The following is a 27,747-nucleotide window of genomic DNA, read 5'->3' as shown; positions in this document are numbered from 1 at the left end:
GATTGGTTTATCTAGAGATGCAAGAGAAAGATGGTTACAGTAGGCAATGGCAACTTATCCCTCTTTCTTCTTTTGGCAGTCTAGTTGAAGTATACTGTATCCAGCAGGGAGAATGTCTCTATGAAGGTTTTGAGGTTTTAGCCATGTATCTGTGAAGGTGATGATATATGGGGAGTGATTTGACATCAAGGCGTGGAATTTACTGATTTTAACACACTTCTAATATTCATTGAGTAAAAATATATATGTTTTTTTGGGGACAGTAAGGTGTCCTGCATCTGGAACAGTAGAATTGTGGATGGGGGGGGGGGAGTAGATTTTGGGTCTGGATTTGGATAAATATCACCTGATAGTGGTAGAGAGGAAGCAGACATTATAGAGAGCAGGGTAGTAGATGAGGTACTTTATTTTTCTAAAAGCGTAGTAGATGTGATACTTTATTTTAAGTTTTATAAAGTTTGTGGAGGAAGGAAGAATTTTCTGATTTTTGGGAAGGAGAGTATTAGTAGGAAAGATGGAAGAGCAAATTATGGAAGAGTGAAGAGGATGTGGGAAGAGATTTGGATGAGTAAAGGTTGGAGCTAGATATTCAGATGTTAGTTGGGTATTATAGGAGGTAAGAAGGTAAAGCAGAAGAACAGGAGGCAAACAGGGGAAAGTTTGGATCATGTAGGTCATTTTAATGAGGTAGGTCAGTAGTTGTAAGCAGAGGTGACATAAGTAGATTTGTAGAAAAGGTAATATTTAAAATTTCAGGGTACACTAGGAAATTGAGGAAAGCCTCAAGCGGAGGAGTTGGAATAGGTAAAACTTTAGAAGAAGCAAAGGAGGTCTAGTTATTATGTAAGTGTAAGGTGTAACTAGCTGGGACTGGGCCAGGAAGGGGTGGGGTTTGGGGGTGGGGATACAGGAGATTAGGTAAAAGGAAATGATATAGGTGTGGGTAGGATTGGGGGTAGGGTAGAGGAGCGGAGTGAGCTTGAGCATAGCAAGGGCGAACGGAGCTGGGCTACTCCCTTGGTTGTGACTTCTCACAAAAAATCAGTAAGTAGAATCACTTGTACGGGCAGGTAATTTCAGATAGGCAGAAAAAAAAAGGTAGTCACAAACCTATTTGGGAGACAGGCTAGTAGTTAGCCGTAAGGCCAGATATCACAAGGAGAGTTAGTGTAAAGTACTGTGTCCAAACTTAAAAGTGTTCAGAGGGATAATTATAGCAGAAAAGCAGTAGGATGGAAATGACGTATGAAGCAGAGCTAGTGGATAGGTTAGGCAGGTGGAGTTATGCATAGCAGAGCAATTATGTCAAAGAATGCAGATTTCCAGGGAAAGGCAAGGTAGTAGTCATGTTATAAAATACAGTGTAGCAGCAACAATTAGCAGTGAGATGCAGGCAGAAGAATTAACACATATAACGGTTTACAGGCTGTTCTTTTTAATATACTTTGGACTTTAACGATTTAGAAGGTGACTTGTACTGTGCTGTCCGCGGAGTTTATACAGTGGCTGTGCTGAGTTTTAAGTCGCATGAGTGGTATTACAGGCAGCAGGTCCTGAAAAAAGGGGAGATAATATATTAAGGGATGAATATAACCAAATTAACCAGCCTAGATATGGTCAGAGAAGACAGAAAAGGCAGGGAGGGTGTGAAGAAGATAAATGGCAACACTGGTACGTATATACAGTAGGAAGAGAGCCGAGATAGAATGGATGGTACAAATGGCAACACTGGTACGTATATACAGTAGGAAGAGAGCCGAGACAGAATGGATGGTACAAATGGCAACACTGGTACGTATATACAGTAGGAAGAGAGCCGAGATAGAATGGATGGTACAAATGGCAACACTGGTACGTATATACAGTAGGAAGAGAGCAGAGATAGAATGGATGGTACAAATGGCAACACTGGTACGTATATACAGTAGGAAGAGAGCAGAGAAAGAATGGATGGTACAAATGGCAACACTGGTACGTATATACAGTAGGAAGAGAGCCGAGATAGAATGGATGGTACAAATGGCAACACTGGTACGTATATACAGTAGGAAGAGAGCCGAGATAGAATGGATGGTACAAATGGCAACACTGGTACGTATATACAGTAGGAAGAGAGCCGAGATAGAATGGATGGTACAAATGGCAACACTTGGACGTATATACAGTAGGAAGAGAGCCGAGATAGAATGGATGGTACAAATGGCAACACTGGTACGTATATACAGTAGGAAGAGAGCCGAGATAGAATGGACGGTACAAATGGCAACACTGGTACGTATATACAGTAGGAAGAGAGCCGAGATAGAACGGACGGTACAAATGGCAACACTGGTACGTATATACAGTAGGAAGAGAGCCGAGATAGAATGGACGGTACAAATGGCAACACTGGTACGTATATACAGCAGGAAGAGAGCCGAGATAGAATGGGCGGTACAAATGGCAACACTGGTACGTATATACAGTAGGAAGAGAGCCGAGATAGAATGGGCGGTACAAATGGCAACACTGGTACGTATATACAGTAGGAAGAGAGCCGAGATAGAATGGACGGTACAAATGGCAACACTGAATGTATATACAGTAGGAAGAGAGTCGAGATAGAATGGACGGTACAAATGGCAACACTGGTACGTATATACAGTAGGAAGAGAGCCGAGATGGAATGGACGGTACAAATGGCAACACTGGTACGTATATACAGTAGGAAGAGAGCCGAGATAGAATGGACGGTACAAATGGCAACACTGGTATATACAGTAGGAAGAGAGCCGAGATAGAATGGACAATACAACTGGCAACACTGGTACGTATATACAGTAGGAAGAGAGCCGAGATAGAATGGACGGTACAAATGGCAACACTGGTGCGTATATACAGTAGGAAGAGAGCCGAGATAGAATGGACGGTACAAATGGCAACACTGGTGTATATACAGTAGGAACACAGCCGAGATAGAATGGACGGTACAAGTGGCAAGACTGGTGCGTATATACAGTAGGAAGAGAGCCGAGATAGAATGGACGGTACAAATGGCAACACTGACGTATATACAGTAGGAAGCGAGCCGAGATAGAATGGATGGAACAAATGGCAACACTGGTACGTATATACAGTAGGAAGAGAGCCGAGATAGAATGGATGGTACAAATGGCAACACTGGTACGTATATACAGTAGGAAGAGAGCCGTGATAGAATGGATGGTACAAATGGCAACACTGGCGATATACAGTAGGAAGAGAGCCGAGATAGAATGGATGGTACAAATGGCAACACTGGTGCGTATATACAGTAGGAAGAGAGCCGAGATAGAATGGATGGTACAAATGGCAACACTGGTACGTATATACAGTAGGAAGAGAGCCGAGATAGAATGGATGGTACAAATGGCAACACTGGTAGGTATATACAGTAGGAAGAGAGCCGAGATAGAATGGATGGTACAAATGGCAACACTGGTACGTATATACAGTAGGAAGAGAGCCAAGATAGAATGGATGGTACAAATGGCAACACTGGTACGTATATACAGTAGGAAGAGAGCCGAGATAGAATGGATGGTACAAATGGCAACACTGGTACGTATATACAGTAGGAAGAGAGCCGAGATAGAATGGATGGTACAAATGGCAACACTGGTACTTGTATGCAAGTAGGAAGAGAGCAGAGATAGAATGGATGGTACAAATGGCAACACTGGTACGTATATACAGTAGGAAGAGAGCCGAGATAGAATGGATGGTACAAATGGCAACACTGGTACGTATATACAGTAGGAAGAGAGCCGAGATAGAATGGATGGTACAAATGGCAACACTTGGACGTATATACAGTAGGAAGAGAGCCGAGATAGAATGGATGGTACAAATGGCAACACTGGTATGTATATACAGTAGGAAGAGAGCCGAGATAGAATGGACGGTACAAATGGCAACACTGGTACGTATATACAGTAGGAAGAGAGCCGAGATAGAATGGACGGTACAAATGGCAACACTGGTACGTATATACAGTAGGAAGAGAGCCGAGATAGAATGGACGGTACAAATGGCAACACTGGTACGTATATACAGCAGGAAGAGAGCCGAGATAGAATGGGAGGTACAAATGGCAACACTGGTACGTATATACAGTAGGAAGAGAGCCGAGATAGAATGGACGGTACAAATGGCAACACTGGTACGTATATACAGTAGGAAGAGAGTCGAGATAGAATGGACGGTACAAATGGCAACACTGGTACGTATATACAGTAGGAAGAGAGCCGAGATGGAATGGACGGTACAAATGGCAACACTGGTACGTATATACAGTAGGAAGAGAGCCGAGATAGAATGGACGGTACAAATGGCAACACTGGTACGTATATACAGTAGGAAGAGAGCCGAGATAGAATGGACAATACAAATGGCAACACTGGTACGTATATACAGTAGGAAGAGAGCCGAGATAGAATGGACGGTACAAATGGCAACACTGGTACGTATATACAGTAGGAAGAGAGCCGAGATAGAATGGACGGTACAAATGGCAACACTGGTACGTATATACAGTAGGAAGAGAGCCGAGATAGAATGGACGGTACAAATGGCAACACTGGTACGTATATACAGTAGGAAGAGAGCCGAGATAGAATGGACGGTACAAATGGCAACACTGGTACGTATATACAGTAGGAAGAGAGCCGAGATAGAATGGATGGTACAAATGGCAACACTGGTACGTATATACAGTAGGAAGAGAGCCGAGATAGAATGGATGGTACAAATGGCAACACTGGTACGTATATACAGTAGGAAGAGAGCCGTGATAGAATGGATGGTACAAATGGCAACACTGGTACGTATATACAGTAGGAAGAGAGCCGAGATAGAATGGATGGTACAAATGGCAACACTGGTACATATACACAGTAGGAAGAGAGCCGAGACAGAATGGATGGTACAAATGGCAACACTGGTACGTATATACAGTAGGAAGAGAGCCGAGATAGAATGGATGGTACAAATGGCAACACTGGTAGGTATATACAGTAGGAAGAGAGCCGAGAGAGAATGGATGGTACAAATGGCAACACTGGTAGGTATATACAGTAGGAAGAGAGCCGAGAGAGAATGGATGGTACAAATGGCAACACTGGTATGTATATACAGTAGGAAGAGAGCCGAGATAGAATGGATGGTACAAATGGCAACACTGGCACGTATATACAGTAGGAAGAGAGCCGAGATAGAATGGATGGTACAAATGGCAACACTGGTACGTATATACAGTAGGAAGAGAGCCGAGATAGAATGGATGGTACAAATGGCAACACTGGTACGTATATACAGTAGGAAGTGAGCCGAGATAGAATGGATGGTACAAATGGCAACACTGGTATGTATATACAGTAGGAAGAGAGCCGAGATAGAATGGATGGTACAAATGGCAACACTGGTACGTATATACAGTAGGAAGAGAGCCGAGATAGAATGGATGGTACAAATGGCAACACTGGTACGTATATACAGTAGGAAGAGAGCCGAGATAGAATGGATGGTACAAATGGCAACACTGGTACGTATATACAGTAGGAAGAGAGCCGAGATAGAATGGATGGTACAGAGGACTACAATCTGGAGCGAACTAACACCCTACTATTAAATCAGATATGACCGAGATTAGAAAACAAGCAACTGCGTATACAAGGACTCTTACATGTACACCAAAACAGTGAGAAAACCGGTAACTAAGTATAATGAATATACAGACAAAATGCAGTTCCTACTGTACACTCAATGGTAAAAGCAGCAAAATAGATAAGAAAACGTGGCTTCAGAATATATACTTTACACTAATTCAGAATTTCACATAAAGTCACAACTGCAACTAATGATTAATCATACAAATGCACACAGTTAAGGTCTGGAAAAAAAAAAAGCACAGATTAAGCCTCTGTATGCGCTAGCATCCTGATCAACAGTAAGCTGCGTGCAGAACGTAGTCAAATAATTCTACGGTTTAAGCAGTCATATCTGGTAAAAAATATGAGTAAAGAGGGATTTGCAGAAAAACAGAAGTAATGGAAGGTAATATCCACACATTCTAGGTTACATACTTTAGATGACCACAGTGAAATAAATCTAAAAGTAGTCTCATTAACAATGTTACACTCTACAGAACAGATGCAACTCAAACTATATATCTAGAGGTTGTACCTTGAATTGCATTGACCAGATAACAGACATAAAACAATTACTGAGTGATGAGAAACAACTGTGTTGACTCGTACTACCAGAAACCAAAACAAGGCAGTTTGGGATTACCCGATTTGAAGGGGTATGTCACAGCTACAGAGTTAAGACTCTTACACATAGCACAAGAAGAAACCTATATTCAAAGTGGACAGGGATGATGATGAAATGGGGGAAGCTAAAGAAACAAGGACAGACTGGGACTAAAGATGCAGATCTTTAAGGAGAATAACAATAACCATGCAGAATATTATATTTATAAAGAAGCAGAAAGTATTCTGAGAACTAAGGAAACATGGGAATGGCAAAAGGAACTTCTGCCAATGGGGATGACTGCAATGAGGGATACAGACAACGGACGCTAGAATTTATTGGAGAAAACTGGTAAAAAAACAAAAGTATTGGGAGCAAATAATTAGATAGGGAAAGGCAATACAATGAGATGAGGCCAATAATTTATTTGGACTGCAGGATAGAGATTGTCTTCTCTATCAAGGATTGATATCAAAGTATAGGCAAACAAAGAAAAAGAGGGATCCTAAGTGAAAGAGCAGCACTGGTAGAACTTTTAGAAAACTCTAGAAGAGAAACTGCTGTTAAAAAAGGAATAATTAGCAGACCATAAAGCCGCGGTGGTGCAGCAGTTAGCGTTGTCGACTCACAGCAAGAGGTTCTCCCGTTCGATTCTCGGCTGGAGCACCTTCTGTGTGGAGTCTGCATGCCCTCCCCGTGGTCGAGTGATGTTAAAGACATGCAGGTAGGTGTGAGCTTGAATGGGCGTGCCTTCGTTCAAGGTTGGGCATCGGGCTGTCAACTCTGCACTGTAAAAATCCACTGCCAATCATGATTGGACCGGAGTTCCGCTGTGGCGACCCCTAACTGGGAAAAGCCGAAAGTCTTTATTAGAAAATATTGCATGATAACTATAAAAATCAATCACAGCAGGTTGGAAAAGAGAGACTGGATAAGCAATTCACAAAGAAACAATGGGGATATATGTATGTCTCCCAAATATGCAAAAAGTCAGGAAGATTTAGGGGCTTTGCTTGGAAGTGTTTACATAGGTATTTTTATATGCCAAGTAGACTCCACAGAGAATTTTTCCTGAGGTAGATAGCAAATGTTGAAGGTATGATGGGGAAGAAAGAGGTAACTGGGAACATATTTTCTAGGAGTGTAATGAGTTGGCAGACTTTCAAGATTCCATGCAGACTGCTCTGACATACTGGGTGAGCAAACTACAGTAACCAGGGAAATGAGTTGTCTGAGCTACAATACAGAATTGGAATTGCCTAGACATAGTAAGCCCTTACTGAGTCTAATTATGGTGGCTGCCAAAAAAGCAATTACTAGAAAATGGAAATCAAAGTCTAAACCAACTATATTAGAAGTAGTGAATATAGTAACAGAGATAAAACAACTGGAATTGGGATCTTTGGAAAAGGGAAGGAGCAAACTACATAGGAACAAATGGGAACGGTGGGGACAATATATGCAGAGGAGGAACGAGGTTTAAAAGAAAGCAGGATGTGAATGTGCTGTGCAATGTTTGACTGACAATGACTGGATAGATAAGTGATGTATAATGTTTGCAACTACAGTTACGTCAACATGGTTTGTTTTCATTTATATCAATGTATGAATGACTATGTCAGATGTGCTAATTAATAAAGATGTTTCTTGTTTAAAAAAAATAACTGTGAGAAGCAATGTCATTTTTATTGGCAGAAAATCATTGCAGGTAGCTTCCCACTAAACAATAGCACTTGTGAAGGGAATATAATTATTTAAACCAACTTTAAAAAAGCTGCATATTGCAGCACGAAGATCAATGGTGGTTGTTAAAGCAATGTTATCTTTACCAAAATTAAAATGCCACATGTTGCTTCCTACAATAATTTCTGACTGTGCATCGTTAACCATTACTCTTTTAACATGGCTCCACAGAAACACATTTGACAAGGACAAATGTTTATTTACTTCTGTCGAGGAAATCAACAAAAAGCCAGTCCCTTTGTACTAAGTATTATGTACTAAAATACAGTACAAATGCAATGTGCATCCAAGGACACATATTTTCATAGAAACTTTAGAAATTGGAAGAGGTGGTGGTCAAGGTCCCCAAGAAAGAAACTATATATGATATTTTCTAACTAGTAGCGTGAGCACATTTATAGAAACGACAGCTTGGCCATATTAAACACTCCCTATCAGTCTTCTTTTTACTATGTCAGGCAAAATTAAGTCACAATTGGCATTAATCTTGCAGCCATTTTTTAAAAATATTCTAGAAAAACTTATTTGTACAGGTTAATTTAACAAAGCCATTATATTAATATTTCCTGTAACAAGTATAACTCCAGTAGTTTATTTTGCCAACTATCTGCATTCGTGTTTTAATTCACTTTTCTCTTTATACATAGCTTCTGAACCCTTATGAACACAGTATGCTGGCTTAAAAGATACTTAAAAACTACAGATGAAAGTGTAAACTTTCATGATAGGCTCCTGCAGAAGGTAATCACCTGCAGGACTAAATATTCAGCATACCAACACAAAGCTTTTCCAAGCAGTCTTTGAGATGAACTGCACTTCTGGCTAACACTGGTACCTTTACAACCTATGAAGCTGAAGAGGGGATGAAGAACAGCAGAACAGTATGGCTCCTACTGTCATCTGTTCAAAAAAATAAAGAAACAGGTTGGCAAGCCCACTTGTTTCAGGAGTCACTTTCAGATCCATAGTATAGGCAGCATCAAACATCTGTAAAAACTTTCTTTAAGAAACCACTACTAGTAATCAGTCTCGTATAGAAAAGTCTTCAATGAGCAGTCAGCATTGTTTTAATTCTCAGAGGGACACAGCATACCCCTAGCATCTCTGCCCCCGTGCATTTCTGATAAACACTCTAACTGATCCTTCAGCTTCAGCTCAGTTTTGTAAAATCTGCATTACTTCAACATTCTAGTATATTATAAGGGGAAAGCAGGGCTCAAGTCTATATAATGTAAAATATATATATATATATATATATATATATATATATATATATATATATATATATATATATATATATATTATATATATATATATATATATATATTATATAATATATGTGTGTTTCCCATTTCATTTGGTCATCTGCTTGAAAGGAGCCACTCTAGTTTTTTGCAACTTCCCAGAGTCTTTCATGTGTGAACCATGGATTAACAGAATAAAAGAAAAAAAACAATCATTTACAATTTCTTCAAGTGAAATAATCACTGCAAAGATAATACATGTGATGAAAGCTCCAATCAAAACAAACACGTGTCTAGCTAGGTAGGAGCTGTCAGACATAAACCTAAAAAAACTTGCTCCACTACATACAACTCTTTATGAGTCGCTAAGAGTTTTGACATGCAGACATATTGTGTCCCAGCCATGTACCACTGCACCAACACGTATGACTAGCACCCTAATATTTTGCAATAATCCTTACTGGGGTAATCTCCATTAAACTCTGCCCACCTCTGTTAACCTTTCTGCTTTCTCTCACACTTGGTATACTGTAGTTTTTTCAGATGGTGTTATTGTACTGGATATGACAGGCAAAGCTATGTAATTAAGTACAAGCAGGCTACAGCAGCAGGTCTGTGCATAGAAATGCTAATGTCTGTTATGGTTTGTTAGGGCACTACGGCCTTTTAGCATCCCATTCCTTGCATGCGGTTATTAAAAACGTGTTATAAGGATGGTGTAGTTAAGGGGCACTAGCTCTCTTATGAAATATAACACAATATAAAACAGCTAAACTCCTCGTACCAGCCAGTCACCCTGTGTAATTGTTTTTGCCCTCTAAAGCACAGGACAGCATGATAACCCTCACATAGCAAAATGCTGTTCAGGAGATACCAGGCTTTTCATTTACATACAAATTTTACAAAAATGATTTTTTTTCCCTCAGGTATGACAAGGGAGATGGTTGCTATAACATATCACTGGGCTCACAAGCAGCATTTTTAATCACTAGATTAATAGTGTATGATACAAATATATAAAAAAATAAAATCTCACATGATCAAGGTGAATATGTGCCTGGCTGGCAATGTCGTATATAACATCTCTCACATTCTTCTCTTTGCTTCTTCTTAACAAGCTCTCTTGTGGAACACGATGCTAGAAGTAAAAACAATGGAAAAAAAGTGTCACTTTTGTGAAACGTTGAAGAAAAGGAGAAAAAAGGACCACACAAGTGTGGCAGGTTACTGACATGCAAGAATCTAGACTACATCTCCAAAATGCACAACTACTCCACGGAAAGTCAAAGTAACGAAAGTGCTCCAACAGATAAACAGTGCAGAAAAAAATAGACTGCAGACTTCAGAAATACATTGAGTCTCGTTTATGTTAACGAGACTGTAAAGCTAAGAGGATGAATACAGGATTATTAGGAAAATTCATGTCTGAAATGCCAGTACATTTTATCGGCATGGCAAACCAAATGTTACAGCAAACTCCATTCACAGGTAAAAAAAAAATCTACTATTATTTACCTGTAGAACGGTTAATGTTTTTAATACGTAATTTACTAAACGGCAGCATTAACCTACATCACCTCTAAATATAAATTAATGGTACAGTTTAGAAAGGATGACTTATCAAAAGAAGATATAGAAATTGATTTTAAAGAATGAAATTGATGAAACAAACACATGAACTGGAAGTGTACTCAAACCTGTGTCACTTACAGATAACTTGAATGTACTGAAACACAACCTGTGTCACTTACGGATAACTTGAATGTACTGAAACACAACCTGCGTCACTTACGGATAATTTGAATGTACTGAAACAAAACCAGTGTCACTTGCCCTACTGTTGCAATAATTAATACAATAAAAGGTACCTAGTCATTTAGTGGTGAACTTTACAGAATAAAGATGCCTGCAATGTAGTTAAAATAGCTGTAATGAGAAAAAATGTGTTATGAAATGTAGTAGATGTGAATAAGTGGGCCACTTCTAGCTTGATTGTAAAATGAATAAAAATAAGGAATATAGACTAATATCAGATGGTGTTAAAACATAACACATGGAAAGCTGTACAACACTGTATTATTAAATAAAATATAGAGCACACTTTTGACGGACAGTGGTGCAGTGGATTGTGTTGTTGCCTCACAGAAAGAGGTTCTCCAGTTTGATTCTCAGCTGGGCTGCCTTCTGTGCAGAGTCTGCATGTCCTCTCTGTGTTTGCGTTGATTTTCTCTGGGTGCTCCGGTATCCTCCCACATTCCAAAGATGTGCAGCAGGTGTACTGGACACTCTAAATTGGCCACAGGTGTGAGTGTGCATGTGAGTGTGGGATGTGGAAGAACTACCGTGGCAGGGCTAGCCACCCGGCAGTGTAAACCTTGGCTCTAGAAGATTGTCACTGTTGGATTGACACCGCAACCCATGTGCAAAAATGGGAAAAGAGGATTGTGACTGGATGGATAGATGGATTTTGAGGGAGAAAGTTTACAAACAGAAAAAATAGATAATAATCTGGTTTTAGATGAAAGAAAAGAATGTGAAAGTGTTACTAAAAATAAATGCAGTGTGTTAAGACATGGATGAAAGCAATGAGAAATCAATTACAGAAAATACAGCAAGAAATATAATAAAAGTAAGGCAAAGAAAGAAGGTGCATCTTAAAAGATATAAAATACAAGACAATGATAAACTGGGGATTTTCTCTCTGCATGGGAATGGTGCAATAAATGCCTTGCGAAGACTGACTGCACTGAAGTGGTGTGAAAACTACATGCAGAAATTATTTGACTAGTAGATACAAGATTAATTTTGGAAGACAGGAGAAGGCAATTCTTGGGGTGATATGGGGGTAACAAAGTTACCTGGTCCTTTAGAAAAAAAAATACAGTGGGGTCTGTCTGTTAATAAAAATATGCAAATGAAGATGAAAGGTGTTTTGATAACTAAGATATTAACTAAGGTAAAGTAATGTTTATGCAAAGTGGAGACTTAAAAGGCTAAGAAGGCAGTTTTACTCATAAATGGGGAAACAGTATGACAGAGAGGAGAATGATTACATCATACATACAAGTACAATAAAAGACCAGAAAGGAGAATGCACACTGGAGATGTTTCTGACTTTATGGAGTGCCTTGAGAACGGCAAAGAAAAGAAGACAGGAAAAGACCTAGCAAGGCTGATGGGTAAATTAAATAAAACAAAGGATTTTAAACAATTGTACTTAATATGGAAATAACATGAAAGCATAAGGGATTTATATTAATACATGGACAAAGGGGTGGGTGGCATTTACAGTGTAATGCTATGTGTTTATGTAATAAGAGAATCCAAATAAAGACAGACAAGGAAATACATAAAAAGATGAGAGATGATGAACAGTTAAAATTTGATACCCACCTACTAACTAATATAAAGAAAACCCACCAGAAACTAGGCATGCTGTACTGCCATAACCGCTATGTCACTCCCACTACTAAACTTGTACTAACACCTTCCTCATTCCTTCTCTCCTGTATGATGCCCCACTTCTTACCAACCTTCAATCTTCTCTAAAAACAAAGCTATCCTCCTGTTATAACAAAATTTCTAAGTTTGCTACCAGCTATAAATCCTCCTCCCACCACTGCAATGCCCTTCACAAACTAAATTGGCTCAAACTTCCCAACCATCTTACCTACATTCAACTTACTCATGTCCATAAATGCATCTTTAATCCCTCCATCTGCCCGCTCCCTTGCCTCCTCCTTCAAAATGCACCTACCCAACAGACGTCTAAGATCCAATTACCAGAATTTGCTTGAACTGAACAAGCCTGCTCATCGTCCAGGCAAACACCTACTATCCTTTTCCCTAGCTAGCCTCTGGAACTCCCTGCCACCTCTTATTCGTACTGCAGCCAACCACTCTACCTTTAAGACCCTGCTTCATTCCCATCTCAAATTCCTCTGGGAATGTTCCTGCTCTCATCCCACATGACTCACCTCTTTTTTCCCCATTTCTCACACTCCTTTACTTCTCTCTTCATCATACTGAGCATCTCTGACTATGACCATCTTTATTTCTCTCATTTAGTCCTACTCTTGCTCTACTTTTTTTCTTATTGTCCCCCCTTCTTACATTCCACAATTAACACATCTTATCCCCCTGTCCTACTTTAACTCTGCTAAGATTTCATGTAAAACTGTAATGTGAACCCCTGTGTTATTTCACATTCTAACAAATCTAACAGGAATACGCACCAATGGCTTTTTCTTATTTTAATTGATGTGTGTGTGTGTGTGTGTGTGTGTGTGTGTGTGTGTGTGTGTGTGTGTGTGTGTGTGTGTGTGTGTGTGTAATTTTACCTTTTGCTTTTCTGACTGTATTTTCACCGCAATCATGGATTTTTTGTCATGCTGTGTAATACCATCATTTTTCAGTGGCATTACAGAATGTAAATGCATTGTTTTCATATTATATTGTTGTTCATGGAACTTTTCTCCCTGGGACTCCATTGAAAACAGGCTCTTCTTGGCCCAATGGACTACCCCAGTAAACAAACTATAAAATAAAATAAATAAATAAATATGATTATAACATGTTTGAGTCAAAGTGAAATTAATAGTTAAAAAAGGAAAAATGTCTGAAAAATTAAGAAAGAAGAAAATAACCTAAAAGGGAAAGAGAAATAAATAATTAATAGATACGCGGGGACGAAAGGATAGTGGCAAGGAATGTACTATGAATACAGCAGAACAGCAATCAATAAAAATGTATAAAAGAAACAAAGGTGGAAAAGATATGGACAGTTAAAAATTACAGCAAGAACAGAGGGTAAGGTAAAAAATGATACTACAGTCAGAGAGTTAGAAAAACGTTTTGGAATTAGTAAATGAAAACTTAGCGCCATGACAGGATGGACAAGGATATAGCTTTCGACATTAATATGAGTGACAGAGGTAAGAAGTTATTTGTGCATTTATTTGTGTAACTTGTGAATAAATGGCTGAAAAATGTATAAAACAATGGGAAAATCTATTAAATGTAAAAATGTTCATATGGAAAAAGAGAGAAACAACATATAACCAACTCGAGGCCAGCGGCTTTATGTAACACAGACTACAATTTGCTTACAAAAGAGGTAAAAAAAGGTTTGGTAAACGTAATGTGAAATTTAGTTACTGGTAGCTGAAAGGGGATTGAAGGTAGAAGACACAAAGAGATGTTACTGTTACTTAATGAAGATGTCTACAGCACAGTAAGACAGAAAAGAAGGTTAAATGTAATGTAGGACATTTCAGAAGTGTATGATTATAGGATACATTAACAAGCTTGGAAGGTACTGAAATGTTATGGTACTGCTAAAAAGACTACACATTTATTAGAAACATTTTACATTTGCAAGTATAAAGATTAATAAACTGGTAGGAAAACAAAACATGGTGAAAATATTAAGACAGGGATAACCTACTGGTATTTTGATATCTGGAGCATTGAGGAAAGCAGTACTGGCAAAATGTGGAAGAAGAAAGATGGGAAACGGTGTAAGCTATGAAGTTATTTTACAAATGGCTTACACAGATGTTGTGGTTTTACTTGGCAGAAATAAGGGATGGATGACAAAGATTTTAAAAAAAGCAAAATACAACTTAAAGAAACGGACCAGAATCAAATAAGTCAAAATGTAAAGGAAGGAAGGAAACTATTATTAGGAAAAATGTTAAAAATATGAGCATGCTTACAGAAACATTACGGAAGGAAAAATAATTAACATAGTTGAACAAGGTGTGATCTGCATTTGTGTCACAAGAAGATGGTTCACTGCAAAATTAACATAAAACAAATGGAAGAAAAATGTAAGGACAGGTATATGAATAATGAACGATTTTTTACTAGGACTGGATGTATAGAAAAATGTAGGATATGAAAGAAAGAAAAGTATTTTAGCAAGAAAAAAGAGGAAACGCTTGAAAACAGTAAATTGCTGAGGAGGTTTCCCTCGGATAAATTTTCAGTTAAAGGAAACATATATTATTCGTTGAATGCAAAAAAAAAAAGGATTTTCATGTTGAAAAAGTAGCAAACATGCATACAGTGGTAATTTAAAAAAAAGTGAAGCTAAATATGAATATAAATGGAATTTATGAAAATGTAAAACATGTTCAAGGAATTAATAAGGTTGTTCTGAGCCCAGAGGTATGCAACAACAAAGAAGCAATCGCATGTTGGGGTAAGGAAAACTTTCTTTTTCACCCAAAAGACATGTGCGTGTCAAGAGCAAATCTCATAAAAAATGGACAGGCAGTTAAACATTCAGTTCCAGACACCAGTAGTGATACTAAGTTACTTAACAGAAACATGTAAAGTTGTGCATGAGCTATGAAGTACCGTTGATGAGTGAAATATATGGACTGAAGGGTGAGAAGACCTTGGTTAATGCATGCGTAAAAGAATACAGAATGCATCATATAACAAATATTACTGTAAATGATGGTAATAGAGCTGTGCTGTTCTATATGAATTGACCAAAACAGAGTATCTACTATGGTAAACTAGAATATATGATTTATATCCACCCAAGAAAATATGTGCAATGTGGGGAAAAGGGTCACAGTAAGAGGAATTGTTTGTCTGTGTGTGCTAGATGTGGGCATTTCTTGCTGGATTACCAAATGGCTGAGAAGCTATCTATGGATACAGAAAATGAGCGATTACTGGCAGGAGGCAGGGTGATAACGGAAGCATGGTAGAAAGTTGTGAAAGGGAAAGTGAAAATTAAATAGTTAATCCAAACACAACAGCCTCAGATGGATGAACCACTGCAACTGTTTGAACCTGAAAGTATGTCATTTAATAAGTTTTATGCACTGCAAGAGGAATCACTCACTAGAAGAAGGTGAAGGAAGAAGTTTACAACAAGAGTGAGGGAAGGATACGACAGGAGACAGACTGAGTGGAAAAGGCAAAAAACAAAAGGATCTGCATAACAGACATGAAAGAAATAGCATACATCGCACATAACCCGTCTGAATGCCAAGCACTTTAAATGCTAACAGTACTAGAAGGTGGTATCAGGTGTTTGCTGGTGCATAAAGTGCTTTGTTAATCTGAAAAGTGATTTGATTTTTTTACTGGTTACAGTATTTATATCAGAAAATATAAGACAGCAATTGTTAAGTGTTGTAGGGGAAAAGGTGATTTAGACAATGGGATCAGATGAATGCTGTAGAAAAACTGTACTGGTAAAGTGGAATAATTTGAAAATAACTGATGTTATAATTGTAAAACCAGGAAGGCCCACTGCAAGATATAAGAAATAAGTGTGGATCAACCAGGTTAATGAACACAGCTTCGCTCTTCTTGAGGTTAATTTCTTGGCATCCATGTCTCAACCACATAATAAGCTGGCTACAATCGGAGAACTACTCATATTCCTCTATGTTATGCATGCAATGGAATGCAGCAGAGAAACATGGGATATTATATCATTGCACTGTATTGTCAAATGTCAATATAACTGAGTGAAAAAACAAAGGACAGCTGGTGAAGCCGTGGAAAAAAGAGAGGTAGCTGACAACTAGCAGTTTACGAAATCCAAGGCTGACTCATGGAAATATTTCTCAAAGAAGATAAGTAGCACCCTGCAGGTGACTCGTGGAAACATTATTTCTCAGAAAGGACAGTGGTACCCTGTAGCATTCTGTCAGAGGCACCAGTGAAATACAGTTCACTGGTGATGTTCGAAGATGTCCGAAGCAGAAGGAAGAAATGCTAAGGCACAATGTGGTGAGAGGCAGATGCACCGTACCAGAAGTAAAATCTGGGTAGACTTAAGAAATCGTGTTTTTTTTCAGCATCATTTTCATATATAATGATATCGGTGTTAAATACTAGCACTGCACCATTTCCAGCATCATTTTCATATATAATGATATCGGTGTTAAATACTAGCACTGCACCATTTCCAGCATCATTTTCATATATAATGATATCGGTGTTAAATACTAGCACTGCACCACTTCCAGCATCATTTTCATATATAATGATATCGGTGTTAAATACTAGCACTGCACCATTTCCAGCATCATTTTCATATATAATGATATCGGTTTAAATACTAGCACTGCACCATTTCCAGCATCATTTTCATATATAATGATATCGGTGTTAAATACTAGCACTGCACCATTTCCAGCATCATTTTCATATATAATGATATCGGTGTTAAATACTAGCACTGCACCATTTCCAGCATCATTTTCATATATAATGATATCGGTGTTAAATACTAGCACTGCACCATTTCCAGCATCATTTTCATATATAATGATGTCGGTGTTAAATACTAGCACTGCACCATTTCCAGCATCATTTTCATATATAATGATGTCGGTGTTAAATACTAGCACTGCACCATTTCCAGCATCATTTTCATATATAATGATGTCGGTGTTAAATACTAGCACTGCACCATTTCCAGCATCATTTTCATATATAATGATATCGGTGTTAAATACTAGCACTGCACCATTTCCAGCATCATTTTCATATATAATGATGTCGGTGTTAAATACTAGCACTGCACCATTTCCAGCATCATTTTCATATATAATGATGTCGGTGTTAAATACTAGCACTGCACCATTTCCAGCATCATTTTCATATATAATGATGTCGGTGTTAAATACTAGCACTGCACCATTACCAGCATCATTTTCATATATAATGACATCGGTGTTAAATACTAGCACTGCACCATTTCCAGCATCATTTTCATATATAATGATGTCGGTGTTAAATACTAGCACTGCACCATTTCCAGCATCATTTTCATATATAATGATGTCGGTGTTAAATACTAGCACTGCACCATTTCCAGCATCATTTTCATATATAATGATGTCGGTGTTAAATACTAGCACTGCACCATTTCCAGCATCATTTTCATATATAATGATATCGGTGTTAAATACTAGCACTGCACCATTTCCAGCATCATTTTCATATATAATGATATCGGTGTTAAATACTAGCACTGCACCATTATTTTCTTCTAAAAACTCTCTTTTTTTAATTTCTCCAAGACTTTTGGGTTTCTAATACCATGATGGAAATGGACCCCATTCTTAAGTCAAAGTACGATTAAAGTTCATGAAATTAGTACTGTTTCAATCTTTGTTGTTAGCCAGAAGTGCTCTTTGCAGCACCCGCAATGTGCCCAGTAAAGACTCCTCCTCCAATTTGTACAGAGTTACATGTATCTGTAACACATCTAAATACGACTGTAAATTCCTTTTTATAAGACCAGCTGCTCCTACTACTGCTGGAACTGTCTGGGTATCCTTCTTACACACTGCCCTCGTTTCTGCCTGCAAACTCTGGTGTTTTATGACTTTCTGTCTCTCTATACATATGACACTGTAGTCACTGGGTTTAGCAGTTTCAATGATCAATGCTACTTTTGTCTTCTTTTCATGGACTGCTATATCTGATTTTCTCATGTCTACTTTTCGAACTGTTGGTAATGGGTGGTCCCATGTGATATAACCTTCATCATTTTCTATGCTTTGTGGCCCATGTTTCCATTGTTTTACAGCTACTTTTATATTATAATGTTTGCACAATCCCCAATGCAACAGTCTTGCCATATTACTATTCCTTTCAGTATACAGGCCCTCTGCCATTAGTGTATCACACCCAGCAAAAAGATGTATGACCATTTCTAAATCTGTTTTACAAAACCTGCATTTGTCTATTCAATGGATTTTGTAAACCAATGTGTATATAGTCCACTATCTTGGACTGCCAATATTAACCTTTTATCTTTTGATTTAAATTCACCTCTCCTTAACCATTCCTGCGTTCCATTATGAGGTTTGTTCCAAGTGTTTTCTATACTTGCAACCATATTTATGCATTTTCCACATTTCTTGCCTCCTCATCTGATCCTTCATCTTACATTCTTTTTTTTTTTTTTTTTTTGTGGCACATTCTTTTACGTTTGTAGAATTGGAAGCCTTGAACTTGAATGGGGGGGGGGGGGCTTTGCCACTGTTACTGGAGAAACGAGAGCTTACCTGGCAAATTCGTTTAAATGCAAAATATTGGCCAGGGCTGAATGAGAATGTACTATGAGTATTTTGAAGTTAAATGCACAAAAAGGTGAGAGATTTATAAATTTTGACAGTAAGGTTGAGTTCCTTCAAGAGGGTGCGTCTATGTGAACTAATTAAGACATAGTATAATGTTTTTTCTATAAATATAGAAAAGGGCCCAGTTGTAGTCTTATAAAGTTCTTTCTTGATTTTAGAAATTAATGTGAACGGAAGCACTTATTATTCTGTTTTAAAAGTTTATCATTTAAAAGTATTGCAGTTTTATAATAAAACATGTTTTACTTTCACTGGACCATTTGTGTCTGGACATTCGTTTATCTGTTTTTTGACTTAATTACAACATTCAGTCTTCATGGGTAGGAGTCTATCAGCACGGCACATCTTGACTTGGCAATATTTGCCCACTCTTCCTTGCAAAAGCACTCCAAATCTGTCAGATTGCGAGGACATTTCTTGTGCACAGCCCTCTTCAGGTCACTCCACAGATTTTCTATTGGATTTAGGTCTGGGCTATGGTTGGGTCACTCCAAAACTTTAATTTTCTTCTGGTGAAGCCATTCTTTTGTTGAACTGGATGTATGCTTGGGGTCACTGTCGTGTTAAAAAGTGAAATTCCTCTTCATCTTCAGCTTTCTATCAGACGCCTGAACGGTCTGAGCCAAAAGTGACTGGTATTTGGAACTGTTCATAATTCCCTCCACCTTGACTAAAGCCCCAGTTCCAGCTGAAGAAAAGTAACCCCAAAGCATGATACTGCCACCACCATGCTTCACCATGGGGATGGTGTTCTTCTGGTGATGCAAAGTGTTGTTCTTGCGCCAAACGTACCTTTTGGAATTGTGGCCAAAAAGTTCAACCTTGTCTTATCAGATCATAACACATTTTCCCACATGCGTTTGGCAGACCTGATGTACTGTTTTGCAAATTTTAGCCAGGCCTGGATGTTTTTCTGTATAAGAAAAGGCTTCCATCTTGCAACCCTACCCTATAGTCCAGACATATGGTGAATACAGGAGATTGTTGTCACATGTAGTACACAACCAGAACTTGCCAGAAATTCCTGCAGCTCCATTAGTGTTGCTGTAGGTTTCTTGGCAGCCACCCTGACAAGCTTTTGTCTTGTCTTTTCATCAATTTTGGAGAGACGTCCAGTTCTTTGCAACGTCACTGTTGTCCCATATTTTCTCCACTTTTTAATGACTGTCTTCATTGCGTTCCATGGTATATCCAACACTGTGGAAATTTTTTTGTACCCTTCTCCAACGCTGTGGAAATTTTTTTGTGCCCTTCTCCTGACTGATAACAATGAGATCCCTTTGATGCTTTGTAAGCTCTCTGCGAACCATGGCTTTTGCTGTAGCAGACAACTGAGTAAATGTCAGGAAAATCCTACTAGGACAGATGAACTTTATTTGGGGATAATCAGAGTCTCTTTAATTGATGGCAGGTGTGTACCCAAGAAGACTGAATGCTGCAATTAAATCAAAAGGTGCTTCAACAAAGTATTAGTTTAAGGGTGTGCACACTTATGCAACCAGCTTATTGTATGTTTTTTTTTTTTATATTTTCCCCTAACAAATTTGTTTTTCAATTGAATTGTACAGGTTATAGGTCACATTAAAGTTGGGAAAAGTTTTGAAATGATTTACTGTGGTCTCATTTTTTAATCACAAAAACCTGGCATTTTAACAGGGGTGTGTACACTTTTTATATCCACTGTACATGCACCTGTCCCTCTCTCTCTCTCTCTCTCTGTGCGTGCAGGATTGCAGCATTCTGTATTGTTTTTTGATTTGCCCATTTTTACAAGAATGGTCTGATACTGTTTTTTCAGCTGTGATGATATAAACAGTAAGGGTTACCATAAAAAATAAAGCAAATGCAGCTGCTTCTAATCCACTAATATCGTACATATAATGTTAAAGCCAAAGCAGAGTAATCAGCTATGCAGTACTGTCATAGAGAACATTTAGCTACAAGACAAGCAGGCTGTGGCCAAAAAGTTCTAAGGCAATCCTTTACTGCCATCATCTGGCTGCACGTCCTACAGAACATTCAGGAAATGCTTTAGGGTTAAGATACTTCTAAGAGAATGAGACTGGTAAAATTAAAACACTAAACTAAGCAAACAAATGGCAGTGTACGGGCATTATGGGACTGAATCATCTACACATGTATTCAAACAGATTTACTGTGAGTAATTAGAATATTTACTCAAAATAAAGATAAGGCTCTGAGATAAACATAGACTGTTCAAAAACAGGAATCAGATAAATAAATTAACTGATGAATGACAGAAAACATAGCAATGACACAAGATATTCACAGCTTTCTCTGATATCCAAATGGGCAAAGAAAATATAACACACAAATACAGAACAATGGATTTGACATTCATTTCATTATTCATGCCAAGTGTCAAGATACTTTATGTTTGATAAAATACAGAATATGACAGAAAATGAATTAAGGTACTGTCCAGTCATTTTATAATGCATAATATCAAAATTAACAAATAAAGAAACTTCTAAATTCATTTTATAAAATTATATTACCCTACAAATCTGGCGTAAAATACTCTTGGATATCTTCTCTGAAGCAGAAGTCATAACACTGGTGACAATTAGAACAATATTGTCTTCATTTTTGGAGAAAATGTCTTGGAAATTTTTACACTGAGCTTTTTTTCACCCCCATAACAAAGTGAGAATAATTAAGATACAAGTGGTTGGAGATGTAACAAAAGTCTACACTAATGCAAATTAGCAGCTCAGCATTATAAATGTATTTTCTGGAATTTGAGTCACAATTCCAGTCATTTTCTCAAGTACAGTGGATATATATTTTTGAGGTTACACAAACACTCAGGGCAACATTCAGAAGCAAGCTGCATTACTGTGCAGGGTTTTCTGTTCTAAAAAGCAGCATACAAATCCCTCTCTGATTCATTAATCCCTCTAACAAAATAGACCAGGATTGTGCAAGACCCCTTAAGTGATCCTGCCCCAATATGCCCCAACCACGTAGCCACTATGCTAGTCATCCTCCAGTCTCATTACCTGCCATTCGCAAACCTGGCAACACGTTTGTAAACTCTGGGTGCTGAGGCATAAAATAAGGCTCCCTGATTGCATACAAACAATTGGTGTAATAACCATGGCTTCAAACAACCCTCTACTCTACTAGTATGTTGCTTGGCAGTTGGCACTATGCAATGCATAAGCCCACCTACGACCTAAAAAAACACTTGACATCTTCGTTACTCTGCAGGAAAATCCTTAATGGTAGCAGAGTCCTTTACAATACAGGCTAACCTTCTACCACACAGCACCTTGTCCTGCCCTCTCTGTGATGCAGACAAACTCTGTCAATGGGAGCTTACACAGCACCAGATCCCCTTCATTACCGTAATATGCGTATCATTTAAATGCGATTCATTCATGAATCTCATCATTCATAATTATGGAGTACAGTAGTAAAACAAACATGTACTGTACAGAATCGTCACCAATAAATAACTGTAACTTCTTGGTAATGTAAACCACATTATTTATGCATCAGGCCTACACAGCATCACTCTGTAGTTATGTCAGGCTATACAGCGCCACCTGTAGCCCAGAGCACGTTAGTACTTGGTAAGCATTAGGGAACCAGGTGCTCTGGTGCATCAGTTAAGAAAGGGAGACAGTGCCTGTGCCATCTAAGGGAGTATGATGGACTTCATTCTTTATGTCTGACTGGGCCAGAGACCCGGGGAGTAAAACTCCACAGTAACATATACAACAAACAAAATATGTAGTAACAGCAAACATTAGTACAGTAGAATTATTTACAGCATCAAGACACTGTAAAATGCGAGGTCCTGTACATACTGAAGACCCAGGGAGAAAAATACTCCACAGTAGTACAAGACAATCAGTAGTACAAATACAATCAAGTAGCAGTAAGTATAATACAATCAATCAGTAGAACTGAACAATTATTGTTGCAGTAACAGCCAGCGGCAGAAGATACAATACAATCTGTAGGTCTGTACAATTATAGTACAGATGAGCAAAAACACTAGATAGTAGGTAGGATAAAGCTAGAAGGCAAGGTGAGAGAGGTGGAATAGGGGTGGTGAAAACGATTAACCTGGGGAGTGGCAGGAGCACAGCCAGTGTTTTTTAAGGTGTTCCTTTAAGAGTGATTTGAATTGGTCTTGCACTGGGTTTTTCGTTACTGTGTCTGGAAGGGTGTTCCAGATTTTGGCTATTTTGTGTAAACAGAGGGAGTCATCTTGTTGGTTGTGGGAGCTGGATATCTTTAGTAGGAGTTTGTTGATAGATCTGAGGGATCCGCTATTAGTATTCGATTGAACTAAAGAGGAGATGTTAGGGCAGCTGTTGGGACGACAGATTATATTACAGGCTACGGATAGTTGACAGAGAAAGAAGGGGGAAGAGCTCTAGCCAGTTTAATATTGACAGAGCTGAGCAGTGGTGGGATCTGTCAGGGTGATTAGTGGCAAATTTAGCAATCTTATTGTAACAGGATTCTAGATTGTTGAGGTCAGATTTTCAAAGTTTAGTATATATGAGAGAGCCATAGAGAAGGGTAGATAGAAGGTGTGTGCCAGCAGTGGCTACACTGGCATTGGAAGCTAGAAATAGTTTGGCCCTGTAAAGAGTACCTAGTTTGATGTGGACTTTTTTGATGGTTTGGGCAACACGTACGTTGAATTTGAGGCTGTCATCTATGGTAACCACTGAAAGTTTTCTGTGTTTAGTAGGGGTGATAATGGTACCATTAGCAGAGATGACTGATAGAGGTTGTGGGGAAGTCTTGGGTTTTTGTTACTGAAAACTATGATTTTGGTTTTATTGGGTTCTAAAATGAGGTGGTGTTGGGAGAGGTAGGATTCAATGTCCTGGAAAGAAGATTACATTTTCAGTTGGAGTTCTTGAGGTGAGGGGGCTGAAGAGATGAGGGTAGCATCATCTGCATACTGTACTGTGGAGGCATGATGGGTTGCTACACTGAGGTTTATGAATATGATGAAGAGGAGTGGACCGAGAATAGACCCTTGGGGTTCACCTATGGAGATGGGGAGTGGGGGGGGGGGAGTGAGTTTTCCCACTCTGTAGCCTGTTGATGGTTGGAAAGGTAGCTGTGGAACCAGGTTAACAAGGATAAGCTAAGGCTGTAGGAAGATGGTTTATTTGGTAGAAACTGGTGGGATATGGTGTCAAAGCCTTTAGACATGTCTAGGAAGAGGCATGCAGGCCTTCATTCATGAGGTGGTGGATGGTGCTAGTGAAGGTTAGGAGGGCAGTGATGGTACTTGTGCTTAGATGTGAAACCATATGCTGAGCGTTGGAAATGAGGTTGTTGTAAGGAAGTAATTCATAAGCAGGTCGTGGATGCATTTTTCTAACATTTTTTGTGAGGGGGAAAGTATGGCTATGGGACGATAGTTGGTTAGTTCTTTGGAGGGGCCACCTTTGTGGAGAGGTACAACATGAGATATTTTCCCTAGAAGTGGGACATATTGTACTTTAACAAAGTAATTGATCAGGATTGAAACTGGGTATGCGATTGATAGGGCTGAAAGCTTCAGAAATTCATTAGGGAGTATATCTGCAGCTGTGTAGCATTGTTTAAGTTTGGTCTAGAGGGTTTTTAAGTAGTTTGTATGGGTGAGAAGGAGAAGGTGCTGAGACTTGTCTGTGGCTGGGGTGGGGATAGTGAGCGGCTGGGTTGGTTGTGCAGAAGGAGGTGACGGTGTTGATGAAGTGGGTGTTGAACAGAGTTGAGACAGGGAAAGGGTCGTTTGAGGTAGTGGGAGGGGTAGAAGTACATCCTGGATTTAGGAGTTGGTTGATGAAAAGCCAGAATTTTTGAGGGTTGTTTTGTTGACAGGATAGGAAGTATACTTGTTTGTCTCTTTTTATTTGTTTTTTAGTTAAATTTCTTAGCTGTTGGCAGTTAAGGAGGTCAGATTTGTTTTTGGATATATGATAATGATAATTATACCGGTTAAGATGATGCAAGAAGGCATTTATGCCTCGGCACACTATCTCTTTGAATAACTCAGCAAGGTTATTTAATGCCACAACTTGCGTGTTAAAAAAACAGTTAACTCGTTCTTGTTTCTCAGGTGTACAGGAGGGCAATAATTAAGAAATGGAAGAAGCCTACTATACGTTCCTTTCCTGAATGTCTAAATATAATGATTGCTTATGAAAATTTAATTAATGCTGTTCAAATGGGGAACATAAGAAACAACAATTATTTACACATTCTAGATTAACTGGAATTACTACTTAATGAGTAAAAGGAAACTACTACGTTGATACAAACAGGAGTATAAAGAGATACTTCAGAATTCAATTTACATTTGTGTACTTTCATTATTGAAATAAATTATGTGAATAAGTTAAATTATTAGAGTGTTTATTTTACTTTTAACTTATTCATAGCTGAGACAATGGAAAATCTCAATAATAAACATTGTCTTAAAATGTGACTAGCTGATATATTTCAACTGAAAGAATTTATAAAAAACATTAAATTGAGAAAAACAACTGAATGATTACAGGGTACTCGCTTTCAATGAAGCTTTATGAAAGTGATGCCAACGTAAAGTTCTACAGAACGTTCTTAAAACTCAATATGTGAATATATATACACCAACATTTGTATGGAGAACATGGAAAAAAATGCATGGCTGCCTATACAGAGTCCCAGTTTAACCCGTTCCAATCCACAGGAATGGTAGCTCTCAATCAATAATGTGAGCTCGACTACAATTTAACAAGAACAAAGTAATTGGAAATCAGTGAATTAATGGGAAACTAGGAAAAATATTGCCTTTATCAGACAATATATGCCATGGAAGAATGTAACTTGTGATAAACATTCACAGTTCCTCTCAAAGCGTGGGTCACTAGGGAATGACAGGCAAACAGAGGATACCTTGATATCTTTCAAAAGTTGCTGTAGTACAATGTCACCATGATGAAAGCAATACAGAAGAATGACAGGATCAGTCAGCCTGGAGCACTGCATGCCTGGAATGGGTAATGCCGAATGATGCTGCATGTCAACACAGTTAACGTTAATACTTAGACACGGTAATTAAATAGCAGCATTCTGTGGCAACAAAACCAGCTTGTAAGGCTTACAGTTATGTATTTTGGTATGCAGAGTTGAATTTCACTCTAAAACCATGAATCTCACGTCTCTTGGGCCACAACCACTCATACCTGGACTATCTAACCTTACCCCAACTACCCTTTCATGGAGTAGTAATTCGTTCATGGCAGCCACAGATGATCAATTTGGCGACCTAAGTTAAAGAAAGACACACACACACATATATATATATATATATATATATATATATATATATATATATATATATTTTGAGAGAGAGAGATATATATATATATATGGGTCTACTTAATATGACCTAAATTTCATTTGACTGAATTTCATTTGACTGAAAACACTGAAAGTTCAAAAGACTGAAAACTCATTTGACTGAAACTCATAACACTGACACATTAAAGTAAAAGTTATATGCCCTTTTCCCCACTGCAGTGCGATCCTGGAGTTAGTACATATAGTTGGGGCGGATGTTGGGAGGCAAAGCCCCCCACATAGTTTAGGAAATATTGTTTTCTGCAAAGAGTTATTCATTGCAGTTATAAATATCCATGTGTATGGTTTAAAATGTATATAGTATGTGGGGGGCTTCACCCCCCCCCAACTATATATACTAACTCCAGGATCGCACTAAAGTGGGGAAAAGGGCAGATACCTTTTCTTTTAATGCGTCAGTGTTATGAGTTTCAGTCAAATGAGTTTTCAGTCTTTTGAACTTTCAGTGTTTTGGTCTCAGAAAATGATTTTATATATATATATATATATATATATATATATATATATATATATATATATATATAATGGGTCTACTTCTAAAACCTGACTCTCAAATGACCGACTTTCAATATCCTGAGACAAAAGTCACGAATGTTCAGAAACCCAAACACGACTTTTTACTAGTGTAAGTAAATACGTGGCCAACTGCAAATGAAACTCATGCCAACGTAAGTAAAACTCACCTTGGTGGAGGGGGCTACACACCCCTAACTAAACATACCAACTCCGGGATCACACTACAGTGGAGAAGAGCGCATGTTAGTCAAGTTTTCACTTATGTTAGTAAAACATAGACGTTTTGAGTTTCTGCACTTTCAAGATTTTCATCTCGGGATTTTGAAAGTCTGTCATCTGAGAATCGAACGTTAGAAGCAGACCCAGATATTATACACACACACACACATATATATATATCTATATATATATATATCTATATATATCTATATATATATATATATATATATATACACACA

General features: G+C 38.2%; 1 protein-coding gene across 3 annotated transcripts in view; it reads right to left on the bottom strand.

Annotated features, from left to right (window-relative positions):
- NDUFAF6 (NADH:ubiquinone oxidoreductase complex assembly factor 6) overlaps positions 1–27,747 on the bottom strand; it is a 583,839-nt gene that overhangs the window by 65,444 nt on the left and 490,648 nt on the right. For all 3 annotated transcript variants that reach the window (XM_044066568.1, XM_044066567.1, XM_044066569.1), the window contains one exon: positions 10,294–10,395. In XM_044066568.1, the coding sequence (XP_043922503.1) occupies positions 10,294–10,395 (102 nt within the window). The remainder of the gene's footprint in view (positions 1–10,293; positions 10,396–27,747) is intronic.

The sequence above is a fragment of the Protopterus annectens genome, chromosome 3.part1 (genome assembly GCF_019279795.1).
Source record: "Protopterus annectens isolate FY-2018-M chromosome 3.part1, PAN1.0, whole genome shotgun sequence".
Taxonomy (NCBI): domain Eukaryota; kingdom Metazoa; phylum Chordata; order Ceratodontiformes; family Protopteridae; genus Protopterus; species Protopterus annectens.
The sequence above is the reverse complement of the archived record's forward strand: the minus strand, read 5'-3'. Positions and strand labels throughout refer to the sequence as shown.